We start from the raw sequence: 15,862 nt of genomic DNA on the forward strand, positions 1-15,862 counted from the left end.
GTTGAGAGATGCTCAACAGTTAGGGGAGCGCTTCCTTGCAGAAGACCCGGTCCAATTCCCAGCAACCACGGGGCAACTCACAGCTGTCCGTAACTCCAGTTTCAGGGGATCTAATGCCCTCTTCTGACCTCCATGGGCTCTTGCATCCACATAGTAAACAAATATACACTAAGATACACACACATAAAATTAAAATTAGGGGGGGAAGGCTGCATACAATGGCAAATGCCTTTAATCCCAGCAAAAGGAGAAAATGCTCAAAAATACTAAAAACAAACAAAAAACCCACTACAGCCGGGCGGTGGTGGTGCATGCCTTAAATCCCAGCACTTTAATCCCTGCAGAGGCAGGCAGATCTCTGTGAGTTTGAGGCCAGCCTGGTCTACAGAGCGAGATCCAGGACAGGCACCAAAACTACACAGAGAAACCCAGTCTCAAAAAAACAAACAAAAAAACTCCACTACAAACTGTGCAGGGTATATACAATTAACTTTTATTCAGTTAAGGCCCAATTGCTAACATCAAATACTAAAAATTAAGCTACATAATAGCAAAAATGCATTTTTTTTTTGTTCTTGTTTTGCTGTTTTTGTTTTGCCTGTCCTGGAACTTGCTCTGTAGACCAGACAGGCCTCAAACTCACAGAGATTCACATGTCTCTGCATCCAGAGTACTGGGACTAAAGGTGTGGGCCACCACACCTGGAGAAAGTGCATAATTCAATCCACGTGATCTGGAAAGCACCGAGAGTTGTCAATCTGAAAGTCACAGACCTGCTTTCTGTGACATCATCCTGTTTCCCAGCACCTGGCACAGATCACTTTCCCGTTCCATCATTTGGATTCTGTCTTCACGGAGCTTATAGTCCAATGGAAAACACTAGGAAATCTTCCAAAAGTCCATGCACAAGATCTATGGGAGCCTCAGTGTGGTGGCACACGCCTTGACTCACAGCACTCAGGAGGCAGAGGCAGGTGAATGTGAGTTCGAAGCCAGCCTGGTCTAGGGAGTTCCAGGAGAACAGTCTACCTAGAGGGAAAAGTGACAGGAAACCCTGTACCACACCTATAGATGTGTGCTGCTACCACAGGTCTCTGGAGACACTCACAGAAAACCCAGGACTTGCAGTCCATCTTGTGAAGGCTGGAATCCATTCCAGATGATAGCCTTTCACGTGGAACCTTAAGTGAAATTCTGAGTGAAGTGAAGGGGAAACCTGTAAAAGTCATTTCCTAAATCAACCGAACTGAGAAAACCTTATAAAACACAACAAAGGTTGGCAGGCTGTCTCCCTGGGTAACGGCCATCACCATCAAGCCTGACGACCTGAGCCCATCCCCAGGGCCCACATGGTGGATGGCAAGAGCCAACTGGTACAAGTTGTCTTCCACATGCCACACAGTGCACCCAAAGATATTAATTAATTAAAACAACTTGATAGAGATAGGAAAGCTTCTGAAAGAGGGACTGCAGGAAGCTCCAAACCAGACAGGTCGGAGAAAAACATGGCAGAGCCCAGAAATGCAAGCGATAGAGTCCTATGGCACCACAGTGAGAGGCGAGCAGCCGGACTTTGGACTTGACTGCAAAAGCGTCAAAGAACAGAAGAGTTCTTCTTCATCAGGAAGGTGATTAGGAGTTGTGAAGCTGTTTCTTTCTTCAGGGAATGTGAGGGTCCTGGGGGTTGAGCCCAGAGCCTCATGAATGTCAGGTAAGCTACACAGCTCCAGCCCAGAACTGTATTTCTGAACTTATCACTCCATTCTGGAAGGGCGTAGAGAAGTCCTGCTCAGGGCGGCAGCAGAGTTCTAGCACTCACTTCGCCGAGTGTTGTTTGCCACTGGTCCACAAAGAGGTAAAGAACCGAAATGACGAGCAGACGTTAGGATGCTTGTGACACGCCATCAAAACATCGGCACGCAAACTGGTGGTCCGTGGTCTGTCTCACCTGCTTAAACAGCACAGCAACCAGTATGTGTTGTGTGAGGTAGGACAACGGATGCTGCATGTGAAATGTTCTGATCTGGAAAATGAAGATTAGACACAGGGTGCCCAGAGAAGGCGGCTGGTAGGCAATGGTCCACAGGAAATGGAAACTCAGAACCCATTGACGGCAGGAATGGAGAGATGGGGATCGGAACTACCAGTTACTACAGAGGTCCAATTAGCTAGAGCCCATGCCTTCAGGGTGTGTGAGAGCTGTGGAAGATAATGAAAGGTGGCCTGGGGATTCAAAAATTCTCAATAACTTTGAAAATCACGGCAAGATACACAACAAGAATGCATAAGAACTTGGGATTCACGGGATTCCGAATTCAGAGCCCTTTCCCCTGAGTGCCTTTGAATATGCATAGCGGCAAATTAATGAAATGAACAAAAGTAAGTACCCTGGGGGTTAACACGGAGTGCCACTGGGAATTCAGACCGTGAAGAAAGAAAAGCACAGCCTAGGCCAAGCCTACACTCCTCCAAATGAAGCCACATGGCCAGGAGCCACACCTAGTTCAGAACAGGGGCAGCCTCAGTCCTCAAGCCCTATTAGGAAAAAAAAGATGCTCGAGGGACTTCCTAACTCCTGCTCCAGCTATAAACAACACAGAGCATCCTTCTACCAATTTGTGCAAATATTAAAGGGAGCCGCGTACCGAACGGAAGCAAAAGACAGAGGGTTGGAGATAAACGGAGAATTAAATCAGTGATCCTAACTTTAACCTCTGCTCTGTGCCCTGTGCTCTGGTTCACACTCCAACCCAAATGGGGAGACAAATCGATTCAAAAGAGCTGTGCACAGTCATTACGTGGGAGGTGGGATTAATCCAGCCACAGAGAGGAGTCTGGGCAAGCCTAGCCTACAGACTTCCAGAACAGAGCAGGGAGGCAGCTCCGGGAGAGGTGAGTTTCTGAGCTGTAGCTCAGAGGCGCACTGCCCATTTCCCCAGGTGAAGGAGCATCCCCACACTGCCTAGACAGGGTAGCTACAGTCAGCCAAAGAGGTGCCTAACAGCTTTGGCAAGTGGGGAGACAATGACAGCATCCGTGCTTTCTCTCAGAGTGGTACCTGATCATCTTTGAGTTGATAGCCTTTACCCTGCGTAGGCTGAAGGGATCAACCACGGCCGCCGGCAACTACAGAATGGGAGATCAGTGACCCTAGTAATCTTCCAGAAGTGTTAGCTGACATTCATTTGCTTTCGTGGTTTCTTTTTTTTTTTTTTTTTTTTTTTTTTTGAATCTTTCTCCTTGGTTGTTACCACTTACAGGGCAATTCTTTTAATTCCTTCACTACATCCCCTTACAAGGTTATAAGTGATAGGTCTGGCCTAGAGGTGGTGGTGCACACCTTTAATCCCAGCACTCTGTAAGGCAGAGACAGGCGGATCTCTGTGAGTTCGAGGCCAGCCTGCTCTACAGGGTGAGCTCCAGGACAGCCAGGGCTACAGAGAAACCCTGTCTCAAACCGCACCCCAAAAAGTGAGAGGTTTGAAAGGTTTAAAAAGTACATCATAGGAGACGGTAAAGCAGTTACCAGAGTGCTTGCCTAGGGTGTACTAAGCCTCAAGTCCCATCCCTGGCATCACATAAGCCTGGTGGGGTAGTACATGCCTGTAATGCCAACTAGGCAGGTCAAGATAGGAGGATGAGAAGTTCAAAGTCATATCCAACTACACGGTAAGTTCAAGACCCGCCTAGCCTGCAGTGAGACCCTAAGAAAGGAAGAAAGGAAAAGCTGGGCCATGGCGGCCCATGCCTTTAATCACAGCACTCATGAGGCAGGCAGATCTCTGAGTTCAAGGCCAGAGCAAGTTCCAGGACAGCCTGGGCTACACAGACAAACCCTGTCTCAAAAAAAGGAAGAAAGGGAGGAAAAAGAAAGACCTCACAACAGGTTTGCAATTCTGTGGTGTGACACAGTCCAGAGTCAAGCTGTATAATGGATTACTCAATGTTGTAATAATTTATTAATAAATGATAGCAGAGTTTATGGAGCACGTATCATTATGTCAGGCACGGGCATTTATCACACAGATGCTCCAATGATCCTATAAGACAGGTGCTATGATCCCCATTTTACCAATAAGAACCTACGGCACAGAGATACAGTGTCCTGCACAGGACACACAGCTAATACACAGCAGACCCAGGACCTGAACCCAGGCAGAAAGACAAAGGAACTTCGATTTTCAGCCACCAGACTATTTCATTACATGGAGAAGATAAAATTAAAACACACATTATAAATAATAAGAAACGGGAAAAGGCTTCTCCAAGAACATGGCTCTGATTGCTTTAATTGGACTGCTGTCTGTTATTAGACGGAAACATCGTCCCCAATGAGATCCTGGCCTGGCTGGTTGAGGAGGCTCTTTAGGAACAAGACAAAAGCCTCTACCATTCAAAGCTGTATCTTTTTTTGGCATCTTTCACTGTCTTGAAAGGGAGTAGGAGGCAAAGCCAGAAGTGTATGTCAGTGTCCTGTCATTCACTCACTGCCTGAGGTGTAAGAAGAGAAAGACCAGAGGACACGGAGCTTGAAGACTGGGTTGGCACCAGATCTCGTCACATCCAAAGTGCCCAAGGAATTCAACAGAAGTCCAGGCCATGGCTCTGGTTTAGACTACACCAAAAGAACCATCCAGAACAGCCAGAGCAAGCAGGCCACACTGGACAGCTGCAGTGACCAGTGACTCCATCCAAAGCAAGTCAACCAGGAGGCTGGGCCAGAGTCACCACCTAACTCTAATGGTTTCCCATCCTGACTTCCTCATCCCCACTCCAACTTCCTCTACCCCTTTCTGTCATTCAGAAAATCTGTAGGCCAAATCAAAGCCCAATACATCTGTGCAGAGGAAGTCAGTGGTTTGCTCCCCCTGATGTCAGAGCACCCACGACCAAATGCTTTGCACTAGACACCCAGCCCAGGCAAAGCCAGGGCCTGTGGTTTTAAAAACCCAAACTGCTATTCACTCCTGACATAGCTAAGTTGATCCTGGAGCCAGATCCACCGGTTTCAACAATTAATTTTTCTTCATCTAAAGAGACAACTCAAATCTGAAAGTCTAAATCATCACCAATTCCCAACTGTTCATCACGTTCTCTTTCTTCAGAAATCTGAAAAATGTCCACTAGCCTACTTACTAAAACAAGCCCAACTGCTTTCCTTAACTTCAGGATTACAGGCTTCCTGACACAGCCACGCCCATAAATGCACTCAAAGTTTGATTATCATCTAATTACAATTTCTATATAGCTATATAATAATGTGAGTGTTCTGGAAGGAAGAAGAAAAGCCCCTATTACTTTAGACCTACCACTAAAACAAACAGAAACAGGAAAGACAACTTTCCATACAGAAAGAGGACAGAGGAAAAAAAAAAAAAAGATATGGGTCCCCTTGACCTCATATGTTCTCACCGCTCCAGTGGAGGTGAGGGAGCCAGGCAAAATGCAGGCTGAACATATATGGCCATCCTGGGACTTTCTTACTATATAAAGGAGAAATTAATAAGAGAAGAAAAAGAGAAATACCATACAGCATTTTCATTCCCCACCATAATTTTTCAATTTTCTGTAGAGAAATGCCAGCCAATAACTAATTAGAACCATATCCTCTGTGATCCCAACGGGAAGAAACACACAGATGGGTTTAAAGACCAAATGTTAATGAGAACTTAAAAAAAAGAATGTAATCTGGAACGTGGGTTTTCCTTCAGTATAAAACAGAATGCTCTTCTTTACAGCTATTTTTATAGTTGGGGAAACAGCCCAGACGAAACCATCAACAAAAGTTTAGTGTTCACCCACAAGTGTCCTGAGCTGGGGTACCGTCGCCTCCCATTTTTCTTGGGGTGAAATTGGTATTGCAAACTGATTTCTGTGCACCCCGATTTCAAGCTGCAGAAGACAAAAACTAGGTTACAATGTGCTTTAGACCTCTCTGGTTTCAAGGTGAGAAGCGGTCCCTTCCACAGCGAGGACACATCCCTTTTGATTGCCAAGTGTGTTTTCTACAAGAAACCCATTGCGGGCCTTGTTTACCTGGTCTGTCCCCAGAACACAGAACACTTCTGGGATCTGACACTGAATCCCCTACTCTCCACCACAGGGGGGCTTCCAAAACTGGTCTCTAAAGAAACAAATGAACTATAGGATGTGAGTCGGAAAAATGGCACAAGAAATAAATTTGGGAAGCTGGGGATGTGAAGCCCAGTGGTGGAAGGCAGGCTTACTTAGCATGTGTAAGGATCTCATGCCCAGCACCACACAAAAATAAATAAATACATAGGTAAGTAAGTAAGTAAATAAATAAAATCAAACTAAATGTTTAAGATGCTGGCTTATGATTTAGACACATGCAGCATTCTGAACTGTATTTTTCAAATAAGAGCCTGCTGGCCTGTGCCATCCAGATGTTCATCTGAGTGGGACCAGCCAGGCCAGGGGAGGGCTACAGAACACTTTCTTTCATGCAAAGAGGTAAGCCAGCATAGAGTAAGCCTCTGTCATGTCAAATATACCCTGCGGGGGGAGTGTTAGGCATTTCCAAAACATCTCAGTTTGCTCCATATTTTTATTGCCCAGCAATTTTATTTCCCCCTCTGTAAAAACTACAATAGGCCATAAGTCTGGAACATTCTGCCATTCATTGTATACTTCCAAAAGCTAGAAATTATTTGTATTGCCCAATAAGGACATTATTTTAAACAGATTTTAGTCTACAACAGAAACATGCCATGACGATGGAAATATTTTTTCAATAAATGACTTTCTGAACGTTATTTCTTCCCAGAAGGATCATCAAAACAACCACCAAAAAGAAAACAAAGGATTCCCATATTTTTTAAGGAAAAAGTACTAGCCTTGCATATTCATACCCTAGCAGGCATATAAATCAAGTAGGGGCGTAATAACTTGAAAAAACAGTTAAGATGCAAAGGCTTGCTTCTGTGTGGTTAGTGGGCTGATGTTTTCCCAGTGTTAAATTTACCAACTGTATTTCTTAAACTATATTTCAAACTTTAAATCTCACATCTGTGCCTTAACACTGCTTTGGGATGAATGATTTACTCGGGACATTTTGAGGTCAAATTATAAGTCTTTTGCTCTCACTAAGTCTAAATCATTTGTCTCAACATGATTCTGTACAAATAAAAGGAACACGTGGCATGTGTTACCATCGTCCCTGGAGGAACCTAAATGCCCCTGGAATAGCCTTTCTCCTGTGCGCCCCATAAACTCAGACACTCCTCGGAAAACGAAAGGGCCGGATTTATACATTGCATTAGCCACGCGAATTAAGCAAGGGCACGCCAAAACTTTTCCTGTTAGCACTCATTACAAAACGTCTTGAATTTGTTTGATTGAAACAGACGTCTTCACCCAACAGATACACTCTGAAACCCAAACTAATTTCATCTGCAAACCGGTGGGCCATTTGCTGTCTTGTCATTCATCGGTACCGATGGGATCAGTTCTGCATCTAATTCGAAGTATAGATGCAGCAAACGGCCCACCACGAAACTATGGCATCTACAAGGACGGGGCTGTTCTGGGCCTGGGAAGATCGCTGGACAGCCAGACAATGAAAAGCTCCCCGGTGGCCACTAACTCAGCCCAGGGGGCGGGGCGGGGGGCAAGGGAAGAAAGGGGGAAAGGATTGAGCTCCCCTTTCTCCTGAAGCCGCCGTCAGCAGCCGCCTCCGGGTCCCTGGCCATAGGGGAGGGGGCCCTAGGAAGGCAAGATTTCTCTGGGAAAGAAAGGAAACTTCCTGGTGTGGGCATTATGGGAAGGGGGCTAGTGCCCTCCCCCACACACTACAGGTATTTGCGGGGAGCCAAGTGGCTGGAGGAGGGTGGTGGTGGTCAGGGAGTGAGGAGGGTAGAGCACGGCCACCCCTACGCGACTCCCAACGCGTGGACCCGAGGGGTGTCAAACTTCCTAGCGTGGGCGCAGTCAGGCACTGGCACCTAGGAGTTGCCGCGAGCGCCCTAACCCGGCGGGGTCCCGGATAGGGCAAGAAGGGGGAGCCAGCCAAGATAGAGAAGGCAGGCCTGAGGACAGCGGGTGGGGGCGGCGAGCAGCTGGCTCCCGGAGCGTGGAACGCGTCTGCAGGCCGGGGGCGCCGCCGGGCCCGCGCTACTCACCTTCCGGTGCTTCTCCTTGTAGGGCAGCGCCAGCCATGGCATGTCCCGCACGAAGTCCTGCCACTGCCGCTGGTCCTGGTCCGAGGACACGAAGACGATCTCCAGGCGGTGCGGGGGCTCTGGCTCAGCGGCCGCGCCCGCCCCTGCCCCGGCCCCCGGCCCGGCGGCCGTGTCCCCTCGCAGGCGGCCGTAGAAGGCGGCCAGGCTGGCGCTGAGCTGAGCGCAGGGGGCGCTCAGGCTGCACCCGAAGTAGAGCCCCAGCAGCGCGATGCCGCGGGCTCCCAGCGAGTGCACGTCCACCTCCTCGCCGCCGCCCGTCACCAGCTTGTCGCCCAGCAGCTCCTCTAGGAAGACCGACATCCTGGCCCACCGCAGCCCCAGCACGCGGGCGGGCGGGCGGGCGGGCGGGCGGGCGGGCAGGCTCACGGCTGCTACCCGGCTCGCTGGTCCGCGCGGCGGGCGGAGGCAGAGGCGGCGGCGGCAGCGGCGGCTGGGAGGGGAGCCCCGCCCACCGGGCCGCCCAGCCACTCCCCTCCATAGCCACGCCCCCTCCGAGGTTGGCCCGCGCTGCGCAGGCAGGTCCGCAGCAGCTGGCGCCTTGGCGCGGGCCTCTGGCTGTGGCCAAAGTAAGAAACCTGACCCGAGTTCTACACCAGGACCAGAATACCCGGACCTAAAGCAGGAAAGGGTCCCCGAACTGGCGCTCTCTGATGCTGCTGCACCCCTTCTCCTAATTCCTCTCGCCTTCCACTTCTAAACCTTCTCCACACTGGATTCTGCACCGGTCTTTGCTCTCTTCCAGCCTCTCTTACTCCCTTCCCTACACTAACCCTTAAGCCATTTCAAACCCCAATGACCTCGTATAAAACTTGCAGGGTTTAACGTCTTCACAGTCCAGTGTCACTGTATCAGGCCTCATCGTGCTCAGCAGTCATGTGTATGTTTTGTGCTTGCTGCTGTAAGTAGACTGGTGGGCGCCACCTCTCTGTTTCATGTGCCAGGCACAAGAGAGAGAATTCATAAATACTTGTGGGCTGATTGCAAGTCACAGTGTGGGATTTCAGTCCACAGGTCGCTGGAACCATTCCCCGATGGGAAATGGCTCTCTTCCATTTCCATTAATGTATGCAACAGATGGCGCAGCGTCTCCAAATCAGTGTTGGCTGCTCTCCTGACTCGGCTCCTCCGTAGCTTATCTCAGGTCTGCTGGTAGTTGAGAAAATTCTAAGGATTTCCCCCCCATGTTGAAAGATACTTTCCAATGCCTAGGAAGAACCTTGATAAAACAAATGGCCCTGTGGCAAGTCTCCTGACCTCCCATTACCACTAGACACCGCACACAGGACAAAATGTAAACCAACACACACACACACACACACACACACACACACACACACACACACACACTATTGATGAGTATCGGCTCAGTTACCATGAACATTTTAAAAAGAAAACCCAACCACCAGCCACCCTTCAAGGCTTTGGAAGTTATTTCTTTCGCATCTGCCGCCATCTAATGGAAGAATAAAAGAGAAAAACTCTTACCAGCACAGCACATAAGGTGTAAAAGATTAACTAGCTGAACACAGAAGAACTTTAATTACACACATTTCTTCCACTACAACACACACACACACACACACACACACACACACACACCCCAAAGTGCAAGACACAAGAACACTTAAACTTCAGAACGTAACCTGAAGCTCTGTCACAAATGCCCCCAAGGTTCTCAATGTGTTCAAGGTAGAAGGAAGAATTGTGTAAATGGTCAAGTCCGTAACACGTCTTCACACAAACCAGTGAAAGTCATTAAGACAAATCAGAGTGGCCTGGCAATCTCTACATACTGGTGCCAGAAATGGTGGCTTGTGCCTTTATTTCCAGCACTCAGGAGGCAGATCTTTGTGAGTTTGAAGCCGACCTGGTCTAAAATAGCCAGGGCTACACAGTAGTACCCTGCCTCAAAACACTAAATAAATATCATCTTATTCATGTGTACATGTGCATGTGTCTGGTAGTACAGGGCATTGTGAGCCACCCCATGTTAATGTAGGGATTCAAACATGAATTGTCTAGGGCTCCTAACCACTGAGCCATCTCTCCAGCATCCCTAGAATCCTGTTTTTAAAACCTTAAATGGATGTATTTCCAGCTTTTGGGAGGTTAAAAGCAGGAGGATCCTAAATTCCAGGCTAGTCTGTGCTACATAGGGAGGTTCTGTTTCTTTCTTTTTTTTTTTTTTTTTAAGATTTATTTATTTATTATGTATACAGAAGAGGGTGCCTGATCTTATTACAGATGTTTATGAGCCACCATGTGGGTGCTGGGAATTGAACTCAGGACCTCTGGAAGAGCAGTCAGTGTTCTTAACCTCTAAGCCATCTCTCCAGCCATCTCTCCAGCCCATAAGCCATCTCCAGCCCATAAACCATCTCTCCAGCCCGGGAGATTCTGTTTCAAAATAAATCCTGTGGGTTAAAATGTTTTATCTTCCTACCTGAGTTATATTTGAAATGTTCCTGAGTGGGTATGTGGTTTCACATGTTTGAAAACATGTCAGGCCGGGCGGGTGGTGGCTCACGCCTTTAATCCCAGCACTCGGGAAGCAGAACCAGTGGATCTCTGTGAGTTCGAGGCCAGCCTGGGCTACCAAGTGAGTTCCAGGAAAGGCGTAAAGCTACACAGAGAAACCCTGTCTCGAAAAAAAAACCAAAAAAAAAAAAAAAAGAAAGAAAGAAAAAAAAAAGAAAGAAAGAAAGCATGTCAGACAGACAGACATCTACACTCAGACATCATCAAACAAATTCTAAAGACATGTGAAAGGAGGCCAGGCATGGTGGTGCACACCTTTAATCCCAGCACACGGGAGGCAGAAACAGGCGGATCTCTGAATTCCAGGCCAGTCTGGTCTATGTAACAATTCCAGGCCAGCCAGAGATTCATACTGAGACCCTGTTTCAAAAAACAAAATCTGAAAAGACTACCAACATTTGCAACTTAATCAAGCCAAAGAAGAGAGTATTGGGAATAGAGGTAGGTGAAGAAGAACTCTAGGGGGCTGGGGGAAATAGAGAAGTCATTATTGAGTGCTTAGCGTGGATAAGCTAGGTGCAAGGGTGATACGAAGAGGTGATTTGTTGAGCATTTTCCTTTCGTTATTTTACAGGAAAGCAGTTTCCACTGGAGTGTGTCCAAGCCAGCATCTGGCACCTGGGAAAGTGAGAGTTTGAACATACTGCACGTGAAATATAAATACGATTTGGAGAATTGTTGGTGCAGCATGCCTTGGTGAGAAGCCAAGGCTTGCAGCTGCCTTTCAAAGGGGTGTAGAAGGAGGGGATTTGCAATGTAAATTATTCCAAACTCATAATTCCAGTGGATGTTTCTTACAAGAAACCCAACAAGACTCACTTGACTTCCTGTAAAGAATTAGCCAGTGTCCTTTGGCCTGTGGGAAGTGTCACTGTCTTCTGTATGGAGTATAGGAGACACACGTAAAGAAGCTGTCCCAGCCAGGATTCGACTAATTATATTACACAAGTTTTAAATTTTGTACCAAATAACTACAACCAGCCTGGATTTGTAAGGGATGTATACTAGTTTCTTTTGAAAAATTACAGCTGAGGAATACGATATTCAAAATACACACAGAATAAGTATGTTTGCCACCTTTAAGAGTCATAAATCTTCAAGGCCGAGGGGGAGCTCAGTGGTAGAGTAGCTATATAGCATGCTAGAAGACCTAAGTTCCATTACGTAGTACTACAAAGATAAGATTCATAAGTCAGGGCTGCCAAGATGGCTCAGCAGGTAAAGGTGCATGCCATGTGTCTAGTTAAGAGTTCTATTTCTGTGATAAAGCACCGTGACCAAAAGCTACTTGGAGGGGAAAGGGTTTATTTCCCCTACACTTCCACACATGATAGTCCACCATCAAAGGAAGTCAGGACAGGAACTCAAACAGGACAGGAACCTGGAGGCAGGAGCTGATGCAGAGTCCATGGAGGGGTGTAATTCCAGCTTTTTGTAATTCCAGGCACCATCACATCCATCCATTTAAGGCTTTAAAAACAGGATTCTAGGGGTGCTGGAGAGATGGCTCAGTGGTTAGAAGCCCTAGAGAATTCATGTTTGGATCCCTACATTAACATGGAGTGGCTCACAATGCCCTATACTACCAGAGACATGCTACACATACACATGAGTAAGACTTACTTTCTTCCTTTCTTCCTTCCTTCCTTCCTTCCTTCCTTCTCCTCCTCCCTCCCTCCCTCCCTCCTCCCTCCCTCCCTCCCTCTCTCTCTCTCTCTCTCTCTTTCTTTCTTTCCTACCTTGCCCTCATGGCTTGCTCAGACTGCTTTCTTATATCACCTGGGACCACCATCCCTACAGTATGGTGGCACCACCTACAGTAGCCTGGCCCCTCTCACATCAGTCACTAGCTAAGAAAATGCACTACAGCCTGGCCTCAGGCCAGTTTTATGGAGGCATTTTTTTTTTTCAGTTGAGAGTCCCTGTTCCCAAATGACTCTAGCATATATCAAGCTGACATAAAACTAGCCAGCGCATCATGCAAGCCTAGACACCTGAGTTGGTCCCTGGAACCTATGTAAAATTTGATGGAGAGAATTGGTGTGATAAAGTTGTCTTCTTTCACATGCATGCCTACACACACACACACACACACACACACACCAACATACACACACACACACATACATACACACACAGATTTTTTTTTAAATTAAAATATGGGGGCTAGAGAGAAGACTTCAGAAGAGTACTTGCTGCTCTTCTAGAGGACCCAAGTTCAATTCCCAACATTTATATGATTGATGGCTCATAACTGTCTATAACTCCATTTCCAAGGGATCTGATGCCCTCTTCTGGCCTCCTTGTGTACCAGGCGAACAGGTGGTACACAGACATGCATACAGGCAAAACACCCATACATATAAAATAATTTTGGAAAATTAAAGATCCTGCCAGGCTGTGGTGGCTCAAGCCTTTAATCTCAACACTTAGGAGGCAGAAACAGACAAATCTCTGAGTTCGAGGTCAGCCTGGTTTACAGAGCAAGTTCTGGAGAACCGGGGCTACACAGAAAAACTCTGTCTTGAAAAGAAAAGGAAAAAGAAAATTAAAGATCCATAAATCAGCATAGTGGCACAAACCTATAATTCCAGCATTTAGGAGGCCAAAGCAGGAGGATCTTGAGTTTAAGACCAGTAAGATCTTGTTTCAAAAAAAAAAATTTTTTTTTTTTAAGACAAGGTTTCTCTGTATAGCCCTGGCTGTCCCAGAACTTGCTTTAGAGACCAGGATGGCCTTGAACTCATATAGATCCACCTGCCTGCCTCTGCCTCCAGAGTACTGGAACTAAAGGTGTGCACCACCACGCCCTACTCAAAATTTTTTTTTAGATGTTTCATATATCACAGTTCTTGGTCTTTAGGTATGCTAACACATGTGCACAATGATTGTATGTACATTTATCGCTCACTGGAAAGACTAGAAAAAACTTAACTGTGTATCAATAAGGATGATTAAATTATGACATATTCATCGTTAGTGCCTTCTTTTATTGTTTTATTAATAAATAAAGCTTGAGAGTCAGATATTAGAGTATAAATCTGACAGAGCCACAGCAACAGAAAAAAAGATCAGTAGCCCTTCTTTCCACCTTCCCAGATCAAAAGGGCCCTCGAATCTTTCCAAGCCCCTCCTTCTTCCTCTCTGTGCCTCTTCATCTGAGTTGGCCAGAAAACTCTGTAGTTTATTCCAGCCGGCTGAATGTGGACTCCACTCTCTGAATCAAAGTTCAACTCCATCGGTGGTCTCAGAGCGACAATACAAACAAATCTCCTGAAACATTCATCACTGAAATACAATTTCGTTATCGAAAAGAATTGATCCCTATTAGTCCTCATTAGAGAGGGAGAGGGGACTGCTGTAGTGACCCCCTGATCATAGGAGCTGAGCAGTCTTTGGTGATCTTCAGCCCGCCAGATGGAGACCCTAGAGACCAATGATGTAAGTTCCTCAGACTTCAAAGTCCAAAGGCGACACCCCAGATCCAAAATAGCAGAGCAACTTCCCTTTCTCTGTCTTTTTGCCCCATTCAGGCTTCTACAGGGATGAACAAGATACATCCACAACTGGGAGGGTGCTAGCTTTCTTCAGTGCACCAATTCAGATATTAATCTCATCCAGGAATACCCAGAATCAAGTTGAACCAATGAGCTGGGAACTCCATGGCCTACTCAAATAATCCTGAGTCTTTTTTTTTTTTTTTTTTTTTAAACAAGGTCTTGCTCTGCAGCCTTGGTTAGCCTGGAACTTGATAAGTGGTCTAGGCTGGCCTTTCACTCAGATCTTCCTGCCTCTGCCTCCCAAGCACTAGGATTAAAGGGTGTGCCTCCACACCCAGTGCCCTCTTCTAGCCTTCACAGGCATCCACACTTGCATAGCCATACACACACACACACACACACACACACACACACACACACACACACACAGAGAGAAGAGAGAGAGAGAGAGAGAGAGAGAGAGAGAAGAGAAAGAGAGAGAGAGAAGAGAGAGAGAGAGAGAGAGAGAGAGACTCCCAAGAAATTCTGGCACATAGGAAATCTGATCCAGGAATATTGGATCACCCACCAGAAACAGGCTAGAATCTAAAGGTCCGCCACTGAGCAGCCCAGGAAACCTTCGTTCCCAATGAGGAAAACATGGGTCCACTACCTAACGCCAGTGTCAGAAAGAAGATGTAGTAGGAGCAACATTTTCTAACACTTGACTGAGGTGCAAGAACGGCATCTAGCAAGAAATGAGTGTCCAAAAGTTCCAGCTTAGCTCTCTAACACTAAAGAACACAGAACATTGATGATTCTGAGTTGCCAGACAAGGGGCACACGCCTTTGATCCCAGTACTTGAGGCAGGCAGATCTCTATGAGTTGGGGGCCAGTGTGGTCTACATAGCTACACAGTGAGACTCTGTCTCAAAAACAAAACAAAAAACAAACAAAACCCCAAGAATGATTCTGAGAGGGCTGGGGTTCAGTAGTTAAGAGCACTTGCCGCTCTTCTAGAGGACTCTAGTGCAGTTCCCAGAACCCACATCAGATGGCTCACAACCACTTCTGACTCCAGTTCCAGAGGATCATTGATGATCATTCTTCTGGCCTCTGTGGGCACTTTCACACACACACACACACACACACACACACACACACACACACACTGTATAAATGTAACCAGGCTGACCCTAAACTCAGAGACCTGCCTGCCTCTACCTCTCTAGTGCTAGGATACCCAACCAAAAACAAGGATAATTCTGACATATCATTTCTAAATCTAGTTAAGAATATGGAGCCAGGCCATGGTGGCACTCGCCTTTAATCCTAGCACTTGGGAAGCAGAGGCAGGTGGATCTTTGTGAGTTCAAGGTCAGCCTAGTCTATAGAGCAAGTTCCAGGACAGCCAGAGCTATTACACAAAGAAACCCTGCCTCAGGGGGCAAAAAAGAATATGGAAAGCACATTGTGAGCATGGGAATGTTCCAGTAAGAGTTGGGCTTGGACTGAAGCATGTGTATTTTCTTGAACACAAGACATAAAAACAACAAGGGACTTAAGATTTGTGTCATGGTACAGCAAAGAATCTGTAGTCGGATTTTTCTTCGGGCTGCCAGCTCACAAATAATAATGACATG

The 15,862-nt window shown here is 46.7% G+C and overlaps 1 protein-coding gene across 1 annotated transcript in view; it reads right to left on the bottom strand.

Annotated features, from left to right (window-relative positions):
* Nucleotides 1–8,597, bottom strand: part of Nxn (nucleoredoxin) — a 142,124-nt gene extending 133,527 nt beyond the window's left edge. The window contains exon 1 of the mRNA XM_028866786.2: nucleotides 8,142–8,597. Within this exon, the coding sequence (XP_028722619.1) occupies nucleotides 8,142–8,501 (360 nt within the window). The 5' untranslated portion in view covers nucleotides 8,502–8,597. The remainder of the gene's footprint in view (nucleotides 1–8,141) is intronic.
* Nucleotides 8,598–15,862: the final 7,265 nt, after the last annotated feature.

The sequence above is a fragment of the Peromyscus leucopus genome, chromosome 8b, assembly GCF_004664715.2.
Source record: "Peromyscus leucopus breed LL Stock chromosome 8b, UCI_PerLeu_2.1, whole genome shotgun sequence".
In the NCBI taxonomy this organism is placed as follows: domain Eukaryota; kingdom Metazoa; phylum Chordata; class Mammalia; order Rodentia; family Cricetidae; genus Peromyscus; species Peromyscus leucopus.